The 23,322-nt window shown below is 47.3% G+C and overlaps 2 protein-coding genes across 2 annotated transcripts in view; both read right to left on the reverse strand.

Annotated features, from left to right (window-relative positions):
* Nucleotides 1-3,579, reverse strand: part of LOC311147177 (twisted gastrulation protein homolog 1-A-like) — a 63,088-nt gene extending 59,509 nt beyond the window's left edge. Inside the window, exons 1-2 of the mRNA XM_084183821.1 lie at nt 3,490-3,579; nt 2,182-2,405 (exon numbers count right to left, since the gene is read on the reverse strand). Coding sequence (XP_084039947.1) covers nt 2,182-2,319 — 138 coding nt within the window. The 5' untranslated portion in view covers nt 2,320-2,405; nt 3,490-3,579. The remainder of the gene's footprint in view (nt 1-2,181; nt 2,406-3,489) is intronic.
* Nucleotides 3,580-7,881: 4,302 nt separating this feature from the next.
* Nucleotides 7,882-23,322, reverse strand: part of LOC311147168 (ankyrin repeat domain-containing protein 12-like) — a 39,894-nt gene continuing 24,453 nt past the window's right edge. The window contains exons 7-13 of the mRNA XM_084183803.1: nt 22,932-23,079; nt 16,662-21,550; nt 15,892-16,143; nt 13,896-13,994; nt 13,462-13,638; nt 13,006-13,104; nt 7,882-11,982 (exon numbers count right to left, since the gene is read on the reverse strand). Of these exons, the coding sequence (XP_084039929.1) occupies nt 11,797-11,982; nt 13,006-13,104; nt 13,462-13,638; nt 13,896-13,994; nt 15,892-16,143; nt 16,662-21,550; nt 22,932-23,079 (5,850 nt within the window). The 3' untranslated portion in view covers nt 7,882-11,796. The remainder of the gene's footprint in view (nt 11,983-13,005; nt 13,105-13,461; nt 13,639-13,895; nt 13,995-15,891; nt 16,144-16,661; nt 21,551-22,931; nt 23,080-23,322) is intronic.

Genomic DNA, 23,322 nt, shown 5'->3' on the forward strand with positions numbered 1-23,322 from the left:
GTCAGATGCAGAGCAGTTGCCATACCAAGCGGTGATGCAGCCAGTCAAGATGCTCTCAATGGTGCAGCTGTAGAACTTTTTGAGGATCTGAGGACCCATGCCAAATCTTTTCAGCCTCCTGAGATATGTGTGCAGCCTCCTGAGATATGTGTGGACCTTCGTTCGGTGTTTGTGGACACCAAGGACCTTGAAGCTCTCCACCAGCTCCACTACAGCCCCGTCGATGTGGATGGGGGCGTGCTCAGTTTCCCGTAGTTTACAATTAGCTCTTTTGTTTTGCTGACGTTGAGGGAAAATGTGTTGTCCTGGCACCACACTGCCAGGTCACTCACCTCCTCCCTGTAGGCTGGGTCAGTGAAGACACTTGCCAGCTGGTCAGCGCATGCTCTGAGTACGCATCCTGGTAATCTGTCTGGCCCCAAGGCCTGTTAACCTGTTTAAAGGTCTTACTCACATTGGCAACGCAGAGCGAGATCACACAGTCGTCCAGAACAGCTGGTGCTCTCATGCATGGTTCTGTGTTGCTTGCCTCGAAGCGAGCATAGACGTTTAGCTCGTCTGGTAGGCTCGCGTCACTGGGCAGTTCGTGGCTGGGTTTCCCTTTGTAATCTGTGATAGTTTGCAAGCCCTGCCACATCCGACGAGCATAGTGTGTTAGATAACAACACTATTTCTCTGTCAGCGACTGACTCATTCTGGGAAGCGGTTCAACATTTTGTTCAGATTATCACAGGAATGTATCTGCATTCTTCCCTTCAGATTCTCTATTCATTTTTACAACCAGTCAGGAAGAATAGGAAGTGTCTATTTTCATGGTATACCATTGTCATGGTTCTTTGGCTGTCCCCATAGTACAGGGCTCTCCAACCCTGTTCCTGGAGAGCTACCGTCCTGTAGGTAACCCTAATCTAGTGCACCCGATTCTAATAATTAGCTGGTTGATAAGATGAATAAGGTTAGTTTTACAACTGGGAGTTGCAGAGAAAACCTACAGGAGGGTAGCTCTCCAGGAACAGGGTTGGAGAGCCCTGCCATAGCAAAGTAGAGCCCTTTTTGGTTCCAGGTAAAACCCGCTGTGGAAAGGGTTTTACATGGAACCCAAACGGGTTCTACCTGGAACCCAAACCGGTTCTACCTGGAACCAAAAAGGGTTCTACCTGGAACCAAAAAGGGTTCTTTAAAATGGTTATCCTATGGGGACAGTCAAATAACCATTTTAGGTTATAGACAGCACCTAAAAGTGTATAGCTGTTGTTTTTCTGGTACAGAATAATGTATAGATTGTGAGAATGATATCGTAAAGGCACATTAGAATGCGACTGGAGGACCCCATGAACAAACTAGTGGAGGGAATAGTAAACGTGCAACCTCTTAAATCCACTAGTGAGATAAAGATATAGAAGTTAAAACACACAGTAGTAATGAGAAGATAGTGTTTGGTCATGAGTCTGTGACCGTGGGTGGACTGATGACCGTGGGTGGACTGATGACCGTGGGTGGACTGATGACCGTGGGTGGACTGATGACCTCACAAGCGTTATATTACCCTCTTCTACACATCACCAAGATTTGGCACGCACACACACTCCTCACCTCTACACACACACACACACTCCTCACCTGTACACACACACACACACACACTCCTCACCTCTACACACACACACACACACACTCCTCACTTGTACACACACACACACAGACACAGACACACACTCCTCACCTGTACACACACACACAGACACAGACACGCACACACACACACTCCTCACCTGTACACACACACACTCCTCACCTGTACACACACACAGACACACACACAGACACACACACACACACACACTCCTCACCTCTACACACACACACACACACACACACTCCTCACCTGTACACACACACACACTCCTCACCTCTACACACACACACACACACACACTCCTCACCTCTACACACACACACACACACACTCCTCACCTGTACACACACACACAGACACAGACACACACTCCTCACCTGTACACACACACACAGACACAGACACGCACACACACACACTCCTCACCTCTACACACACACACACACTCCTCACCTGTACACACACAGACACAGACACACACACACACACTCCTCACCTGTACACACACATACACACACACACACACACACACAGACAGTTCTCACCTGTATGAGGCACTTGCTGACGTCGGAGGCGCAGAGGGCCTTGTTACAGGCGCTGGTCTGAGACGGTCCTGATAGGACCAGGAGGAAGAGGAGGGTAGTGGAGGTTGGGACCAGGACACACAGCTGACCAGGCCTCATCCTGATGGTCGGCTCAACACACAGCAACGCAACGTCTGCCTGTCCACCTGGCTCAACACACAGCAACGCAACGTCTGCCTGTCCACCTGACTCAACACACAAGACAGAATAGTGTTAGTAGGAAGTGTGTGTGTGTGTGTGTGTGTGTGTGTGTGTGTGTGTGTGTGTGTGTGTGTGTGTGTGTGTGTTTACAACAAATAAAAGTCGAGACACATACCAGACAGAGGAAATCTAGGCTAATATCTGGTAGATACTATTATCTGATAGATACCTCACTACATTCCTAAAGAAAATAACGTACTTTTTACTCCATACATTTCCCTGGCATCCAAAATTACTCTTAAAATTTTGACAAGTAAATTGTCCAATTGACGCACTTATCAAGAGAACATCCCTGGTCATCCCTACTGCCTCTGATCTGGTGGACTCCCTAAACACAAATGCTTTGTTTGTAAATGATGTCTGAGGGTTGGAGTGTGCCCCGACTATACGTAAATCTTTTTAAAAACAAGAAAATCGTGCCGTCTGGTTTGCTTAATATAAGGAATTTTAAATGATTTATACTTTTAATTTTGATACCTAAGTATATTTCAAACCAAATACTTTTAGACTTTTACTCAAGTAGTATTTTCCTGGGTGACTAACTTGAGTTTTCTATTGAGGTACAGCATCTTTACTTTTACTCAAGTATGACAATTGAGCACTTCTTCCGCTACTGCAGACACACAGAACACACAGCCTCTGCAGTGAATTTACATTTTCTACGACAAGACACAAACAATTATGACAACCTTTATTGGCAACTATGGAAAGATCAAAGTTCTATAAGTTCAATAATTATGTTGATGTTTCTATTATTACAATAGCCTGAGCCGTTAGTAGAAGATCTAGCTGCACCAAGTGAAATCCAGAATCAGGAGTCATTTGCCTTGCCCGTCCAATGTTTCACAATGGAAAGAGGAAAATATCGTTGTGAAAACCGCAAGTTCTAGTCATTTCGTTAATAACACTGCACTTACAGTAAGTAGCCTAGCATACCTTCTTCTACTCTTCTGGCTCATCGCTTTTCCTAGGGCTAAAACGCTCCCTAGAACACTTAACCGTTTCCTCGCACAACACCGATTCATCAAGTAACGCCACATGAGTCAAGATGAGATTATTAACACTTACCGCAACAGTGTTCCAATAGTTTGGGACTGTTGACCGCGGTCTCCCCTTTGAACGCAGGTCCAGGACGGAACTCCGCCGCTAATAACACTAATGTGGATCGCAGCAGTCGGAGGGCGTCAGTTTCTCCCCACAGCAACACAGATCAGTTGGGCGCCTTAAAGGCACACCGTCCATTTTCACATCCTGAGGATTCAAGGAGCTATGGAGTTAGTTGGACGCATTGGCCTCGTTTGAGTGGTAAGGCGAAAGCAACCGACTGTAGACGAAAATCGAGGAGTGAAGTCGGGTCGAGGGTGCATCTGCAACAGCCGAAAGTCGGACACTAATGTGGTTTTCTGACAGCAAGGCTCAGATCTACAGGGCAGTGTTGCTATTGTTTATAAAAGTTTGTTTATGAAAGTTAGTATTTTTCAGTGGCGACGTGTCATTCAGGGCAGGTGAGGTTTTTGAGGTGCACCTATTTAGCAAAAAATTGGCCTTTTTTTGCATGTTATTTGGGAATTAATACGTGTCACATATTAGTTTGCAAACAATGTAAATAAAAATAATAGTAGAGTTAATAAATCCGCATACAAACATGGTCTCTTTTTTGCTTTCTTGAGTAAGGCAGCTCCAAAATGCAGGTGTTTCATCCTAGCTCAGTGCTTTCTGTGGTGTTGGGGCAGCCAGCGGAAAGTACGGAGAGTAGGGATTGGTAATGTTCTCTAGTTGCGCCGTGATTGGCTCAGTGTTCTGTCACTCATGGGGACACTACATCACAGCAAAATCTACAGGTAGAGCTCGAAAATTCAAGCCCCTTGGGTGCTGCCATAGACTTACGTTAGAAGTGCCCATCCAAGCAGGCTCACGGTCATTGACCACAGATAAAATGACGCCAAATCACATTATATCTTCCATAGCGTTGATTAGACTGATCATGTCCACATCATACTTTCAAAATCTTAGCTAGCAACCTAGAGAAGAAGTCATCGTCATGCAAGTCGGCAATCCACTGGCAAATCCTTTTCAATCCTTGTCATATGAAGATAAATTATTGTTAAAACGTATTGGTGCTCATCAGCCATTGGACATAAACATTACACAACAATTTGGAAATCGCAAATTCAACATTGAGTGCTAAGGCGTTACTGGAGCACCGGGTTCGATCCCAGGCTGTGACCGGGAGACCCATGAGGCGGCGCACAATTAGCCCAGCGTCGTCCTGGTTAGGGGAGGGTTTGGCCCAGCGTCGTCCGGGTTAGGGGAGGGTTTGGCCGGCCGGGATGTCCTTTTCTCATCGTACTCTAGCGACTCCTTGTGGCGGGCCGGGCGCCTGCAAGCTGACTCCGGTCGTCAGTTCGACAGTGTTTCCTCCGACACATTGGTGCGGCTTGGCTCTCAACCTTCGCCGAGTCCGTAGGGGAGTTGCAGCGATAAGACAAGATCGTAACTACCAATTGGATATCACGTCAAAGGGGGTAATGCCATGGGCCAGAAAAGTTTGAATACATTGGCCATGCTGTCAATCCAGCATGACTTATGCCACGTTCAAAACAACTGGAAACTCGGAACTGGGAAATCTCAGACTTCAGTGAGTTCAAAACAACTGGGAACTCAGGTAAAACTAGCTCAGACTGGGAAAATACAGAAAATAATTTTGAACGGTCAACCAACTCTGGAATTCCAACTCAGGATTTTGGGCCTCTTTCTAGAGCCCAGAAGGCCCACCGCGCCACCTTCCTGTTCAAGTGAGCACAGCACAACAAGGTGAGTCCAAAAATGTCTCGTATGCTGCTGCATAAATGATGTAATATGCCAGGGAGATATGTATACTGTAGCTAAGAAAGTAATACTAAGTGTATGTTGTGTAGTAAGCTGTTAGTAGCCCATGTGTCTCACCCTAATAATTTAGTCCCTTTCCCCCTCATAACTTAGCCTACTGTTCTGATTTGGTGGTGCACATGTAGCCTATAGCCTGTTTTAGAGAAATATAATCATCGAATATTGTAAGAGCTTTCATTGTCTGCTTATATGCCCCCTTTATTTATCCTACGGTTCTGACTTGGTGTACAGGGAGAACACTGTAAGAACGGCCCATGTTCTGAATTCTGTCGCTGTACATTTCAAAAGTGCTGAACAAATCGTTATATTGACTACGTCCGTCCCAGCTCGCTCATTAATGTCTTCATCGAAATTACGGATGGCCTCTTATCCGCTTGTCGTCGCCTTATGCCATAGTTTGTACATCTCAATTGTCAGTAGAAACCACATTTGTTTAAGCAAGTCAGCCATATCAGCTATGTTTTTTAAAAGGCAGTAAATGAGGCTGAATGAACTGTTTCGCTGCCAGACAAGGCTCCGCTGATAGCCAGGTGTAGCGGTGGTAAGGTGTTGGGACTGCTGTTGGGACAGCTTTATGGAGGCCCTAACAGTTTGTGGTCACCGTTTGTCACCGTTATAGTGCAGTTAATGTATTGTTTATTGTTGTGTCGTGGCTTTGCTGGCATGCATCTAAAACGTTTTTTTTTTTTTTTTTGCCCCACCAAGATTTATATGCTAAAATCGGCACTGGTCTTTATAATGCCGAAAAAAACATGGCTCCAACCCCCCCATATCACACTCTCACAAGCTTAAATCATATGTGTGTACATCATACAATCAATCATTGAGCCTAAAATATGAATTCATTTGTATTACTCCACTGTAGTATATTCATATACAGTATATGAATTGCCTCAAAGTTGGATCCTGTTTCAGTCACGTCTTTGGTCATGTTGGCGTGGGTCAAATAAAAACACCCTAACGATTGCTTGACAGTAGGTCCTCCCACAACGCAGGCGGCGATGGCTGTAGGATGAAGTTGGTAAAGAGCAAAAAGCAGAAACTTGCAGTCATAACTTAATGACCTTTGATCACATGATTTCTGTAAAGTTCACGCAGTCTACATGTAGGCGCAAGTCGGACAACGTTTTACCCCATAATGCACCTAACTTTTTTAAAGGCGGTGACCATCGGTTTGACAAAAGTGATCCGCTTCAACAAGCCCAATGACTTAGTCATTGCATCTGTCCCATTATGGTATCGGTGAGCATGGACAGCACCATAAAGGGCATCTCCATTTTGTAGTCCATTTTCTTCTACTACTACTACTTCTACTATGAGTTGGTAAACAAACTGACAGGGTGCATACTGCCACCTAGAGGGTGTTGTTGGAACAGGTATAAAAAGCCAAGGTTGGTGATTTACTGCTATCTGCAGTTATGGGAATGTTTTTGCTCACGAGTAGAATTAAATTGGCTGATCCCTCCGGGTGACCTGGACGGAATTATGTGATCCTTCCTTAACCCATAGGAAGTCCCCACCCTGTTGGCTACGTCAAAATGGTGAAAGTGGTCAATGGCTCTGCCCATGCTAAAACAGGCTTTTTTTGCTCTAGACATTTTACATTTTAGTCATTTAGCAGACGCTCTTATCCAGAGCGACTTACATGAGCAATTAGGGTTAAGTGCCTTGCTTAAGGGCACATCGACAGATTTTTCACCTAGTCGGCTCAGGGATTAGAACCAGCGACCTTTCGGTTACTGGCACAACGCTCTTACCCACTAAGCTACCTGCCGCCCCAGAGTCCTCTATCCTATGGTTGGACAGGATAGTAGGCAGGTGAGACAAATCAGTGTGGCGGGGTTGGATAATATATATTATTATATATATTATATTATATATAATAAGATAGATATATATATCTTATTTTTCTATTGTAGAGGGAGGCGTGTAGATTTGTCTATCTACCAACTCGGTAAGTGACAGATCCCTTCAGGAGCTTAACGTCTGGTTGAACCCATTTATAAAAACAGCGAACAATTTAACACCATTTATAATAGCACAGATTTTGGAACATCATTACTAGGGAGGCAGGTAGTTTAGTGGTTAAGAGCGTTGTGCCAGTAACCGAAAGGTCGCTGGTTCTAATCCCTGGGCCGACTAGGTGAAAAATCTGTCGATGTGCCCTTGAGCAAGGCACTTAACCCTAATTGCTCCTGTAAGAGCGTCTGCTAAATGACAAAAAAATTAAATGTAATGGTGTATGTCGCCACCTACTGGAAGAATACAGTTATGCCACCAACAGATTCCGCTAAGAGAAACCACTCACTTTACAAACATTTTTTAAAATGTCTCTCTCCCTGTACAGGTGAAACACCATCCTCACTAGCGTCCACATCTCTGCGGCCAAAACGACACACCCACAAGCGTTTGTTGTATGGAGCGATTGATAGAGGAGCGGATACAGGAGTAGTCATCAGGCAAATAAAACACTATTACACAACAATAACAGTTTTCTAATACACTAAAAAAAGTTGAGATGACACCAAAACTACCGAGACACGATTTGAATTCACAACCAATAAAATTTATTCAATTATATATTACAAATATGTACACGTCATGTAACAAGTAAATATTAAAAATAGACATATTTTTTAGAACTATCGTTCAAAAAGGCATTATGTTGAAAAAAATAGGTTTTGTTGTAATCTCACATTGAAACTGTAAAAGTATGTTTTTTTTCTTCTCCTATAGAAGTCACGACAAACTTTATTATTTTATGTGACCCAGCCACCGGACAACACACACACACGCGGGTTAGAGAGGCTGTACACGGAGTGTTTCAGTGTCCCGAATAGCACCCTATTCCATATATAGTGCACAACTTTTGACCAGGGCCAGCATAGGTTCCTGATCAAAAGTAGTGCACTATATAGGGAATAGGGTGCTACTTCAGATGCAAACTTTGTTGCAAACGAAGAGAACGAATGATGGCGGAAGAACAAAAAAAAAAAGGTGAATGACTTCAGTTAAACCTTCATCACAACACGGTAACAGCTTCTTCTGGGATCAGGAAGTAAAGGCTACAACAACGGCAACGGCATGCACAGCATCCAAATCACAAGTCAAAGAATTAACTTGGTGCGTGGATCCAACTCCATTAGAATGAACACACCTGGTTGTGGTGCGTGGATCCAACTCCATTAGAATGAACACCTGGTTGTGGTGCGTGGATCCAACTCCATTAGAATGAACACCTGGTTGTGGTGCGTGGATCCAACTCCATTAGAATGAACACCTGGTTGTGGTGCGTGGATCCAACTCCATTAGAATGAACACACCTGGTTGTGGTGCGTGGATCCAACTCCATTAGAATGAACACCTGGTTGTGGTGCGTGGATCCAACTCCATTAGAATGAACACCTGGTTGTGGTGCGTGGATCCAACTCCATTAGAATGAACACCTGGTTGTGGTGCGTGGATCCAACTCCATTAGAATGAACACCTGGTTGTGGTGCGTGGATCCAACTCCATTAGAATGAACACCTGGTTGTGGTGCGTGGATCCAACTCCATTAGAATGAACACCTGGTTGTGGTGCGTGGATCAAACTCCATTCCAGAGGGGAAACAACAGAACAAAATCAGATCAACACATGCTTAAAGAGCCAATAACATCGACTTTAACAACAACAACAACAACAAGGAACTTGACACAGAGGAAGAGGACACTGACTCAATATTAAAAAAAAAAACGTTGGTCCATTAAAAACAGACAAAACGAAATAACCTTTTAAAATTAAAATATCTATTACTTATTTTTTTTCTGTACAAGTTTAAAACCATCATCACATGGGTTATTTACAAATGCACAATCTGTGTGTAAAAAATAAGTTAAACAAAATAATTAAGAGCACAAGTCTGTACATCACGTATTGACCAAACACTCCCTTAAAAACAGAAGTAGAATTGCATTTGTATTATTATTTTTTGTAACCTGGTGAGGGAGGCGCAGAGGTCAGAGGTCATCTCCACAGGGCACATCACAAATGGTACCCTATTGTCTATACTTCACAAAAGTAGTGCCCTATATAGGGAATAGGGTGCCATTCTCTGGTCTAAAGTAGTGCCCTATATAGGGAATAGGGTGCCATTCTCTGGTCTAATGTAGTGCCCTATATAGGGAATAGGGTGTCATTCTCTGGTCTAAAGTAGTGCCCTATATAGGGAATAGGGTGCTATTTGGGACATACCCTATAGCGTCCATACTCAGTCCCTCCCTGGAGCCCTCTCCTCTCCTCTCAGCAGACCGCAGCACCCGTCGCTGCCCCAACCCTAACCCAGCCCTGGACTCTGGCACCTGGGGTAAGTGTGTGGTCTGGGCCCCTAAGTCCTGGTGGTGCTCCAGGCCGGTCCAGAATAAGCTGTCAGTCAGTCTGCCACTAGTTTGTAGCTCAGTTGGTAGAGCGTGGCGCTTGCAACGCCAGGGTTGTGGGTTCGTTTCCCACGGGGGGCCAGTATGAAAAATGTATGCACTCACTAACTGTAAGTGGCTCTGGATAAGAGCGTCTGCTAAATGACTAAAATGTAAATGTAGGAAAAGTCCTCTTGGTGTAGGAGGAGGTTCTTTGTTTTTTCTTGGTTGTCTACCATAAGAGCTCAGTAGTAAAACAGCCACCCAAGAGTGGTGCTCTCATCACTAACCCACCCAAGAGTGGTGCTCTCATCACTAACACCCCCAAGAGTGGTGCTCTCATCACTAACACCCCCAAGAGTGGTGCTCTCATCACTAACACACACCCAAGAGTGGTGCTCTCATCACTAACACACACCCAAGAGTGGTGCTCTCATCACTAACACACACCCAAGAGTGGTGCTCTCATCACTAACACACACCCAAGAGTGGTGCTCTCATCACTAACACCCCCAAGAGTGGTGCTCTCATCACTAACACACCGCCAAGAGTGGTGCTCTCATCACTAACACCCCCAAGAGTGGTGCTCTCATCACTAACACACACCCAAGAGTGGTGCTCTCATCACTAACACACACCCAAGAGTGGTGCTCTCATCACTAACACCCCCAAGAGTGGTGCTCTCATCACTAACACACACCCAAGAGTGGTGCTCTCATCACTAACACACACCCAAGAGTGGTGCTCTCATCACTAACACACACCCAAGAGTGGTGCTCTCATCACTAACACACACCCAAGAGTGGTGCTCTCATCACTAACACCCCCAAGAGTGGTGCTCTCATCACTAACACACCGCCAAGAGTGGTGCTCTCATCACTAACACCCCCAAGAGTGGTGCTCTCATCACTAACACCCCCAAGAGTGGTGCTCTCATCACTAACACACACCCAAGAGTGGTGCTCTCATCACTAACACACACCCAAGAGTGGTGCTCTCATCACTAACACACACCCAAGAGTGGTGCTCTCATCACTAACACACACCCAAGAGTGGTGCTCTCATCACTAACACACACCCAAGAGTGGTGCTCTCATCACTAACACACCCCCAAGAGTGGTGCTCTCATCACTAACACACACCCAAGAGTGGTGCTCTCATCACTAACACACCCCCAAGAGTGGTGCTCTCATCACTAACACACACCCAAGAGTGGTGCTCTCATCACTAACACACACCCAAGAGTGGTGCTCTCATCACTAACACACACCCAAGAGTGGTGCTGTCACTAACACACACCCAAGAGTGGTGCTGTCACTAACACACACCCAAGAGTGGTGCTGTCACTAACACACACCCAAGAGTGGTGCTCTCACTAACACACACCCAAGAGTGGTGCTCTCATCACTAACACACACCCAAGAGTGGTGCTCTCACTAACACACACCCAAGAGTGGTGCTGTCACTAACACACATCCAAGAGTGGTGCTCTCACTAACACACACCCAAGAGTGGTGCTCTCATCACTAACACACACCCAAGAGTGGTGCTGTCATCCCTAACACACACCCAAGAGTGGTGCTCTCACTAACACACACCCAAGAGTGGTGCTCTCACTAACACATCCAAGAGTGGTGATCTCACTAACACACATCCAAGAGTGGTGCTCTCACTAACACACCCAAGAGTGGTGCTCACACTAACACACCCAAGAGTGGTGCTCTCACTAACACACCCAAGAGTGGTGCTCTCATCACTAACACCCCCAAGAGTGGTGCTCTCACTAACACACCCAAGAGTGGTGCTCTCACTAACACACCCAAGAGTGGTGCTCTCACTAACACACACCCAAGAGTGGTGCTCTCACTAACACACACCCAAGAGTGGTGCTCTCACTAACACACACCCAAGAGTGGTGCTCTCACTAACACACACCCAAGAGTGGTGCTCTCACTAACACACACCCAAGAGTGGTGCTCACACTAACACACCCATGTTCCGTCAACTTCAGAGCTTCACCTTTCTTTCTTCTCCCCACGTGACCCCTCTATAACTTCATCCCTGTTAGAGGTAGATAGTCAAGGGTCACAGGTCATATGGGCGTGAGGTCAAAGTCGTCGTTGACCTCTACCAGGGGGATGTAGAACTCGGGTATGTCGAAGATGGAGGTGGACTTGTACATGGCTGGATCCAGCTCCTGGAGTTTCAGCTGCCAGTGGAGACGCTGTACAGCATTTAGAGCTGCTGCCTCGTGCTGCTGTCGCATCAGCAGACACGTCTGGAGAGAGAGAGGGGGGGGGGGGGAGAGAGAGAGAGGGAGGGGGGGAGAGAGGGGGAGGGAGAGAGGGGGGAGAGAGAGAGAGAGAGATAGAGAGAGAGAGAGAGAGAGAGGGGGAGGGAGAGGAGAGAGAGAGAGAGAGAGAGAGAGAGAGAGAGAGAGAGAGAGAGAGAGAGAGAGGGGAGAGAGAGAGGGGAGAGAGAGAGAGAGAGAGAGAGAGAGAGAGAGAGAGAGAGAGAGAGAGAGAGAGAGAGACGGAGAGAGACAGAGACAGACAGAGACAGACAGAGAGACGGGGAGAGAGAGAGACAGACAGAGAGAGAGAGACAGAGAGGGGGGGAGAGAGAGACAAAGAGAGAGACAGAGACAGAGACAGAGAGAGAGACAGAGAGAGACAGAGACAGAGAGAGAGGGGAGAGAGACGGAGAGAGACAGAGAGAGACAGAGACAGACAGAGAGAGACAGAGACAGAGAGAGACAGAGAGAGACAGAGAGAGACAGAGAGAGACAGAGACAGAGAGAGACAGAGAGACAGAGACAGAGAGAGATAGAGAGAGATAGAGAGAGACAGAGAGAGAGGGGAGAGAGACGGAGAGAGACAGAGAGAGACAGAGAGACAGAGACAGAGAGAGATAGAGAGAGACAGAGAGAGAGGGGAGAGAGACGGAGAGAGACAGAGAGAGACAGACAGAGACAGAGAGAGACAGAGAGACAGAGAGAGAGGGGGGGGGGGGGAGAGAGAGAGAGAGAGACAGAGAGAGAGACAGAGATATGAGACACCCTAAAACCAATTCAGACAATTTTGACACCGTTGAGATGCTTGTTTTGCAAAATGAATACATTTCAAAATGAGAAGTCCTATCGGAAATACAGCTGAAGCTACCTGAAAACCATATGTAGCTACTTACTGTAGCATCCTGAATGGATGAACAAAACATTACACCATAGATTACTTTGGGTATATGATCCAACACTAGTTTTACTGCTGCAAGCAGGGCCACATTTAACAGAGACCAAGCGTACCTTGAGTTTATCAAACTTGTCGTCCACATCTTGCAACCAGGACATAAACTGCCGGGCGTTGAAACGATCCCTCACCGACGTCTTGCCATCTTGGTCACCCTGGAAACACAACACACAACATTGATAATACAATGTTACCCACAACTGGCAGCGTTAGAGTTACAACTCTGTTAAAACCATTATGGTTTAAAAACCATCCGTTGTAAAAGCACTTTGTGTCAACTAACTGTAAATCACTGAGTGTCTGCTTAATGACTAGAATGTTTAATGCAACTTCTGTTTACAAAGGGATTTATAAATACATTTGATTAGTTGATTGATGCCAACCTACATTATTTTAGTTTAAATAAATGTGATCTATTGATTAATTGATTAGTCGATACCAACTTACTGATTCTACACTACGTTATACATTTTAAATTAATGTGATCTATTGATTAATTGATACCAACTTACGGATTCTACAGTACGTGACATCATGCCACTTGCCTGGGCATCCTGAGGCATGTTGTACACCTCTGCGTCCAATAGCACGGTGCACGCACTGAACGGGAGCGTCTGATTGGCTAGCGTTCTGGCAGCCCGGTAGTGAACTCGTAACACCTCCTGCTCGTTGGAGACGATTAACTTTTCCTGGAAAGAGAGAAGAGGGTGTTGAGTTAGCCAAGACATAAGGATGCTTTGTTTTTGTAATAATTCATTAGGGACGAAAGGCAGAGTTGAGTTTAATAGTTGAGACTGAACAAAGCAGAGAAGGCAGCTAATAAGATAAAAGCTTGTATTTGTAACGTCAAACAGTATTCAAAGTATATATAACAATGTTTATAAAATAAGTATGATCACGCTATAAAGGAAGATCGAATAGGACTGAGTTTAATTATGCCACATACCCGTTCAATGCTGTGTTGCAAGCGCAGCTTCATACGAACAACCTCCTGTTGCTTAAACATCTCCTTCAGTTGGTCTGGCAGAGACGGAGGGGGAGTTATCTGTTACAGAGACAAATATATATAAAACGTTACAAAAAGTTCAACATCATGAAACATCTGAAGATTGTTTAATAAGACCCTTTAATGCAGGAGTGTCTTGAATGGACGACATTAGCGATAAAGATAAACATTCAATGGAGACAGAGAGGAAAAGAGAGGACAGAGGAGATCGAAGAGAATACAGAGGAGATCAAATAGAGGACAGAGGAGAACGAATAGAGGACAGAGGAGAACGAATAGAGGACAGAGGAGAACGAATAGAGGACAGAGGAGATTGAATAGAGGACAGAGGAGATCAAATAGAGGACAGAGGAGATCAAATAGAGGACAGGAGATCAAATAGAGGACAGAGGAGATTGAATAGAGGACAGAGGAGATCAAATAGAGGACAGAGGAGATCAAATAGAGGACAGAGGAGATCAAATAGAGGACAGAGGAGATCAAATAGAGGACAGAGGAGAACGAATAGAGGACAGAGGAGATCAAATAGAGGACAGAGGAGAACGAATAGAGGACAGAGGAGATCAAATAGAGGACAGAGGAGAACGAACAGAGGACAGAGGAGATCAAATAGAGGACAGAGGAGATCAAATAGAGGACAGAGGAGATCAAATAGAGGACAGAGGAGATCAAATAGAGGACAGAGGAGATCAAATAGAGGACAGAGGAGATCAAATAGAGGACAGAGCAGATCAAATAGAGGACAGAGGAGATCAAATAGAGGACAGAGGAGAACGAATAGAGGACAGAGGAGATCAAATAGAGGACAGAGGAGAACGAATAGAGGACAGAGGAGATCAAATAGAGGACAGAGGAGATCAAATAGAGGACAGAGGAGATCAAATAGAGGACAGAGGAGATCAAATAGAGGACAGAGGAGATCAAATAGAGGACAGAGGAGTGGAGATGCACTCTTAACCTCTGTGGGATCGGTGTCCCTTATATGGGGCGGTTGTTGCTCAATAGATATGTGACTAGAATGGTGTTGTAAACAATAGCCAACTGTCCAGGACATAGACATGTCTTATATGGGCAGAAAGCCTAAATTAGCTATTACAGTGAAAAAATACCATGCTATTGTTTGAGGAGAGTGCACAACAACAAAACACTTATCACAGCAACTTGTTTGGTACATTCACCTCTGAAGGTAAATAATGTACTTACATTCAGTAATCTTGCTCTGATTTGTCATCCTGAAGGTCCCAGAGATAAAATGTAGTGTAGTTTTGTTTGAAAAATACATTTTTATATTAAAATGTATACAGTTTGACCTCTGGCTCCACACCCACCCCGCCCGGCCATCTAGATGTGTGAAGGTTAGTGTATTTTCTATAGGGAAGCCAATGATCCATCATTTATTACATTCCAGGGAGTGTGTGCAAACTTACAAAAATGCTATGGTAATACAAAATGTATGTTCTCTATAGTTATGTACTTGAAAACTAATTCGGCACATTTGGGTAAACTCCTGGCAAACTAAATTACATCTAGATTCCTACATCACAAAAAAATCGAAAAACATGTTTTTTGGTTTGTATTATCTTTTACCAGATCTAATGTGTTATATTCTCCTACATTAATTTCACATTTCCACAAACTTCAAAGTGTTTCCTTTCAAATGGTATCAAGAATATGCATATCCTTGCTTCAGGTCCTGAGCTACAGGCAGTTAGATTTGGGTATGTCATTTAAGGCGAAAATTGAAAAAAAGGGGTCAGATCCTTAAAAGGTTGTCAATAGAGCTTTTTAGTCAAGGAGCACCGAACCCTATAATGATCAAACTCCAGACTCACCGTTGGAATACAGAGGAAGGGAAGACAGATGGGGAGATGAACAGATGAACAGATCAGAGTGAAGATGAATAGATGAGAGTTGATGAACAGAACTCCAGACTCACTGTTGGAATACAGAGTTTGCCGAGCGGGTTCCCGTCTAGCAGGTAAGATCCTGTAAACGTCACGTATTCGTCGTAATACTGCGGCGGCTGGGGAATGACGCTCAGCAGCACTTTGCGCTTCTCCTCGATCTTCTTGCGGATGTGCAGGAACTCGTAGTAAGGGTTGGCCCTCTCTGTCTGGTACGGCTCAATCTCCTCCAGCTTCAGAGAGTCAACGATGGCCGCCAGAGACTGCTGAGGCGTCTCCTTCCCCTGAGCAAAGACGAGAAGAGACATACGGTAAGATAAAGTAGAGGAGACATACAGTGAGATAAGGTAGAGGAGACATACAGTAAGATAAGGTAGAGGAGACATACAGTAAGATAAGGTAGAGGAGACATACAGTAAGATAAGGTAGAGGAGACATACAGTAAGATAAGGTAGAGGAGACATACAGTGAGATAAGGTAGAGGAGACACAGTGAGATAAGGTAGAGGAGACATACGATAAGATAAGGTAGAGGAGACATACAGTGAGATAAGGCAGAGGAGACATACAGTGAGATAAGGTAGAGGAGACATACAGTGAGATAAGGTAGAGGAGACATACGATAAGATAAGGTAGAGGAGACATACGGTAAGATAAGGTAGAGGAACCTACCGCTCCAGTATCCCTCCTTCACTAAACCTACCCTACTAAACCTCATTCCCTCTCAACCATACACCCATCCCTCTATTCCTTCCCTCCCTCACCTCCAACCTCTCCTTATCCTATCCTCCAGAGGAACCTACCTGTTGTGTGCTGCCTCTGGCCTGGTTTGAGGTAGACGTCCTGGGCATTTTCCTCTTCCTGGGGTGGGTCTGCTGGGCGTCCTGGCCCTCCTCTATGGTTAGGGAGAGGACCTTGGCCTTAGCCCCGGAGGAGTCAGAGTCTCTGTCCCCTGACTGGGGCGAAGAGCTAGCAGAGACCCCACTGCTGCTGTAACTACCACCACTACCACTCGGGTCTGTCTGGGAGCCCTGCTGGAAGTTACTACACTGTCCACAAGCACTCTGGGTCTGGTCTGATCCAGCAGTCAAGAGAGTCTGTCCTTCTGATCTCTCCTCGGAGATAGAAGCCACATCCATTGGCTCTGGGCATGGCTCTGATTTCACCTCTGGGACGGTGACCATATTGCTGCCCTCTGATGAAGACCAACAACTAACCCTTCCTGTTGACATGGCCTCAGGATCCCTGTTCTTCTCCAATGCGCAGTCGGGTGCATCAGAAGTTTCTTCTGATTTGTGTTCAGGGCTCGGGCAGCGCGACACAGTGGATGGTGTATGCTGGCTAGCATTATCGTTTTTGTCCGGCCGAGGATCACCGGAACCGACGTCGTCACCGGAGAATCTGGATTGCTTACAGTCCTGAATGCTTGCGTTAGTGTCCATGTCCTCTTGAGATTCATTGGGTCTACCAGCACTCTGCACAGACTCCTCTGTGCTAGCACTGGGTGGTGTGTGTGCGCTGGTGGACGCTACTGGGTTGTCCATCCATACCTGTCTAGACACTACTAACGCACTCTCAAGGCCCTCTACAGCTGCTCTGTTTTCAGCGCTGCTGGCTGCACTCTCAACTGGAGCTTTATCTTTAGGATCGAGAGCCAGAGATGGATCAGTCTCCGTCTGCATCTGCTGGGAGGTCACCATACTGGCGTTTGGAAGGGTTTGCCATGACTGGCTAGCAGAGAGAGATGAGAACGGTGGTCGAGAGGAGAGAGATGACGACGCCACCGTGTCCTCAGAGGGCAGCTCCTTCCTACTACATTCAGGCTCCGCACTGGAGGTCTTTACAGGGATACACTGTACGTCCCGTATTAGGAGAGGGTCAGAGGTGGAAGAAGACCCTCTCTGTGCTGGTGTTGCTATCTGTGGGACACCAGCCTGCTGAAGTGTTGAGGAGTCCTTTACGTGAGGGTCTCCGGTGTTGGACACTTGAGGTGGGAGATGGACACCTGGAGCGGTGTTCCCTTCACTCTCAGTGTTGAGATCCGCGTCTGTTCTTGGAGCGGAGTTCCCTTCACTCTCAGTGAAGAGATCTACATCTGTTCTTGGAGCGGAGTTCCCTTCACTCTCAGTGTTGAGCTCTAAATCTGTTCTTGGAGCGGAGTTCCCTTCACTCTCAGTGTTGAGATCTGCATCTGTTCTTGGAGTGGTGTTCCCTTCACTCTCAGTGTTGAGATCTGCATCGGCTCTTGCATTAGGGAAATTTGGAAGCATCTGAGTAGGACCCCTTTGACTCTGGCTCTCCTCTGGATCTGCACAGGTTTCTGAAAGAAGCTGAACACTTGAAGGCTCTTCACTGGGTTGAGCAGCTGGCACCACACTGGCCTTTGACAGAGTTTCAAAAGGTTTACCTGCCGTCGCAGAGTTTGCGTCCTCATCCAGAATAGCCATAAGGTAGTGGGAAGTGTGTCGGCTCTGCAGCGGAGTTCTGTTACCTTGCACCGAGTCTGGAAGACCGTTGTAGTCTTTGTCGTGAACGGAAGGCGATCTAGACCGTGAGAGGAGGGAACACTGGAGGAAAGGCGGCTGAGAGTCCTGGGAGGCTTCCAGGGTCATATCCGAGTCGTACTCTACGGGTCTCGGCGTCAGCATGGTTGCCTGACAGGAATCCTCAGAACTGGCCACAGAGAACATGGACACGGACCTGGACATGAGACCCGACCGCTCGCTCTCCGGCCTGGGGGACCTGCTCAAGCTGTTCTCCATACCAGGCATCAACTTCCCACTGAGGGATGAGAGTATCTTCCCGTCCAGGGACATGGTCCTGGAGCTGGTGCTCTCCTTCATGGGTTTGTCAAGGTCCCGGCCGTGAGCGTCGCCAGAGCTTTCGGAGCGAAGCAGCTCTTTGCTCGAACACTGTTCTCCAGAAGACAAGGACATCGTCTTGGCTTTGCTTTTGAGCTTCCCTGGGTCTGTCGTCGTAGAGGAGGGTCGTTGTTTCATCCTCTCCCTCTCCTTCTGTTTGATCTTTTCTAGATGCTTCCGGTGCCACTGTTCAATCTCCTGGTCCTTCAGACTCAGCATGCGTTCGAAGCTGGTCTGCCTCAGGTCCTCATTGACCAGACGTTTCTCTTTGGGCCGCTTCTCTTCCCGGGTGGCAGGCGAGGCTTTAGCTTTGGACCTGTTGTCTCGGTCAGTCTCGGTCTCGTTGGGTTTGGTCTTAGAGGCCTTGCTAACCTCCTTGGAACGGTCCTTGTCGCCCTTGAGACGCTCTTTGTCCTTGTCCCGATCTCTGTGCCGGTCAGAGTCTCTGGATTCTCTGTCTCGTCGGTCTCCGTCTTTCTCTGGCGTTTTTGGGACTTCCTCCTTTAGTAGTTTTGCTTGTGTGGTCTTGCCACTTTCAGTCACGTAGCCTTTCTTCTCTTCCAATGGGAGCTTCAGGTTAGAGCTGGAGGAAAATGAGCCGTCTTTAGATTTTTCTCTTTTCTTCTTATCGCAGTCTTTGTCTTTGTCCTTTTCCGATTTACTGTGATCAGTGAATTTCTCTGAAGGTGGTTTTCCTTTGTTATCACAGCCTATCCTGTCTCTGTTCTCTCCTCCGCTGTACTCCCTCTCCCTGCAGATCCTTTTATCTGGCTTCTCTTTGCTCTTCTTGTCCTTGCTCTCCTCGTGTTTTTTTGTGGACGAGGCTCTGAGCTTTTCGCTCTCTCTGTGGTTTTTGTCACCAGGGGACGAATGAGACGAGCCAGACGCCACCCTCTCCTTCTCCCTCCAGCGATCCATGGAATTCTGTGAATTCTCTGATTTCTCCAGGTGCTCCATCTTGACCTTCTTCTCCTTATCGGGATGCTTTTTATCAGTCTTTTCAGTCTCCCGTTCCTTTACAGAAGGCCTCCTGTCGGATTTGTCCCGCTGGTCTTTCTCAGAGGCATCCAGTTGGTCTAGATCAGCCGCAGACATGGTCCCCGTTACTGGTTTATCCTCCAGTTCATCTTTCACGCTTGCAGCGTTATGCTGTGTCTCGTCAGGAACAGAGGTAGTCCGTCCAGAGCTGGAGCTGAGGCACTCTGTCCTCTCCTCAAGCTCACTGGGCTTCCCATCCTTTCCTCCCTTCTCCTCTTTACAGACAGCAGAGGTTTCCTTCCTCTCTTTCATCACCACCTTGTCTTTATCCTTCTCTTGCTCCTCTCTCCTCGTCTCCTTGCTGCTAGAGAGGCGTTTTTCTTTCGTCCCTCTCTCTTCAGGAGAGCCGTTCGATGTCGAGGTCTTCTGAGGAGATCTGCCGTCCAATGTCGAGGTCTTCTGAGGAGATCTGCCGTCCAATGTCGAGGTCTTCTCTGGAGATCTGCCGTCCGATGTCGAGGTCTTCTGAGGAGATCTGCCGTCCGATGTCGAGGTCTTCTGAGGAGATCTGCCGTCCTCCCTCTCGGTCTCGCTCTCCATTTTCCCTGGAGGCAGAGGTTCGTCATCATTGAAGAAGTTCTCTTTCCAGAACTCCCTGTCGAACTCCAGGTTCCTGTGGCCGTCCTTCCTGCCTCCCTCCTTCTGCCGGTGGCGGTTCCTCTCCCTGTCCGCCTCATACTCCCCGATGTGGTTGTCCTTCTCCTTGTGTTTTAGTTTATGCTTTTTGACCACTTTGCCATCTTTGTCCGTCTTCTGTAAGGCACCACCCTCAGAGCTGTCCACACTGTTGGCAACGCTGCCTTCTTTATTATTCAGACTGGAGCCTCCATCCACCCCCCCACCACCAACACTACAGTCCACGGTGACGTCCTTCTGGTGGTGCTTGCTCTTCTCCTTGTGCTTGCAGCCCTTACTACTGGAGCTTTCCATGCAGAACTCGGACTCTGGGTTGTAGTGGTTGTACTTGACACCATCCGGCGGACAGGGGCCTTCGGCAATCGAGACGCACGTCATCTTGGCGTTCTCCTGTTTGAGCGGGTTAGAAGACGGCTGCTTGTCGGCCAGGCCGTAGTTGAGCTTGGGGGAGTTGACGGTGGCGGACAGGTGGAAGAGGTGGACGGACGAGTCGTCCTTGGGACTGAAGGAGATCTTGAACGAGTCCTCGTCCCCACAGAGTCCTCGGCTGTTCTTGTCCGTGTGTGTCTCCGACACCAGAGCTTTGCTGTTCTCCTTCCCGTCCTCCTGGTTCTCCTTGTTCTTGCTCTTGTTCTTCTTCTTGACTTTGCTGCTTTTGTCTTTCTGTTCGGAAGTCGTGAGGCTGCCGACGTTCTCCTTCTTAGTCCTGCTGGCGTCTGACGCCTTGTGTCCCTCCGAGCCGTGGGAGCAGGTCGGAGAGCTCCTTCTCTCTGTTGGCATCTCCATCTCATCACTGGAACTATCCGAGCTGCAATACAGGACGCGGGACGACATCTTTGTCTTCTTAGACTTAGAGGACTGGACCAAGCCGCTCCCGTTCCCTTTACCGCTCTGCTTCGCCAAATGATTCCTCTCCTTCTCCTCTTTCTCCCTCTGCCTCAGCTCTCTCCGGAGGATGTGTCGGTCGTTCAGGGCTTTACTCAGGTCCTCCTCTTCCTCCTCGTCTTTGAACTCATACTCGTCCAGGCCAGACATGGAGGATGAGGCCTTCACGGTGCTCTGCTTTCCGTCAGAGTCCTTTTCCACGTCAGAGTCATCCAGGTTGTCGTCATCAACGTCCACACTGGAGGGGTTCACCGACAGAGGGCCTTCTGACTCTGTAGAGAGAACAGAGGAAAATAGAGGAATTAAAATCTTGTTTGATCGCCAGTGTTATTTTTTTATATCATACTGGCCCCCCGTGGGAATCGAACCCACAACCCTGGCGTTGCAAACGCCATGCTCTACCAACTGAGCTACATTCCCTGCCGGCCATTCCCTCCCCTACCCTGGACGACGCCGGGCCAATTGTGTGCCGCCCAATGGGTCTCCCGGTCGTGGCCGGCTACGACAGAGCCTGGATTCTAACCAGGATCTCTAGTGGCACAGCTACTCGGTTGAGGAACACAGAACGATTACAACCTTGTTTCTAATCAAGTCTGATTCAAAAGGTAAATGGCCAATATGTAATCAAAGATAACAAAATGAGGGAGATCTATAACACACACACCTTTACTTTTGAAAATATATGATAAAAACACACCTCTACAGGACACCATCCCCCTTTGGAGCTATCCTCTACAGGACACCATCCCCCTTTGGAGCTATCCTCTACAGGACACCATACTCCTTTGGAGCTATCCTCTACAGGACACCATACCCCTTTGGAGCTATCCTCTACAGGACACCATACCTGAGGAGCTATGCTCTACAGGACACCATACCTGAGGAGCTATCCTCTACAGGACACCATCCCCGAGGAGCTATCCTCTACAGGACAGCATACCTGAGGAGCTATCCTCTACAGGACACCATACCTGAGGAGCTATGCTCTACAGGACAGCATACCTGAGGAGCTATCCTCTACAGGACACCATACCTGAGGAGCTATCCCCTACAGGACACCATCCCCGAGGAGCTATCCTCTACAGGACACCATCCCCGAGGAGCTATCCTCTACAGGACACCATCCCCGAGGAGCTATCCTCTACAGGACAGCATACCTGAGGAGCTATCCTCTACAGGACACCATCCCCGAAGAGCTATCCTCTACAGGACACCATCCCCGAGGAGCTATCCTCTACAGGACACCATCCCAGAGGAGCTATCCTCTACAGGACACCATCCCCGAGGAGCTATCCTCTACAGGACACCATCCCCGAAGAGCTATCCTCTACAGGACACCATCCCCGAGGAGCTATCCTCTACAGGACACCATCCCAGAGGAGCTATCCTCTACAGGACACCATCCCCGAGGAGCTATCCTCTACAGGACAGCATACCTGAGGAGCTATCCTCTACAGGACACCATCCCCGAGGAGCTATCCTCTACAGGACAGCATACCTGAGGAGCTATCCTCTACAGGACACCATACCTGAGGAGCTATGCTCTACAGGACAGCATACCTGAGGAGCTATCCTCTACAGGACACCATACCTGAGGAGCTATCCCCTACAGGACACCATCCCCGAGGAGCTATCCCCTACAGGACACCATACCTGAGGAGCTATCCTCTGCGTCTGAGAGGGGCACCTCTCCCTTTAGGAGGAGCTTCAGCTCCTGGGAATCAGCTACGTCTACGGGTCGCTCCCCTCGCCTGTTGGCCTGGAACGCATTCCCTCCATGTCTCAGCAGCAGCTTCACAATCTAGATGGAAGAGAACAGGACAAGTGGTTAGCGAACCCGTTAAGGTCCTGAACAAACACCTAAAGGGTGGAAACGCCTGAGTTTAAGAGAATTACAAAATAAGAAAACGCAGAAAATAACGTGTTGTATTATCATTACTACTGGGTCGATGGTTAGTTGACAGAATTAGTCAGTTCTCAACTTGAATCTTAAAAATCCAAGGTCCCCCGGTATATAGAGCGAGCGGGAGGGAGGGATGAGTAG

This window comes from Coregonus lavaretus (assembly GCF_964263955.1).
Source record: "Coregonus lavaretus genome assembly, chromosome: 19".
In the NCBI taxonomy this organism is placed as follows: Eukaryota; Metazoa; Chordata; class Actinopteri; order Salmoniformes; family Salmonidae; genus Coregonus; species Coregonus lavaretus.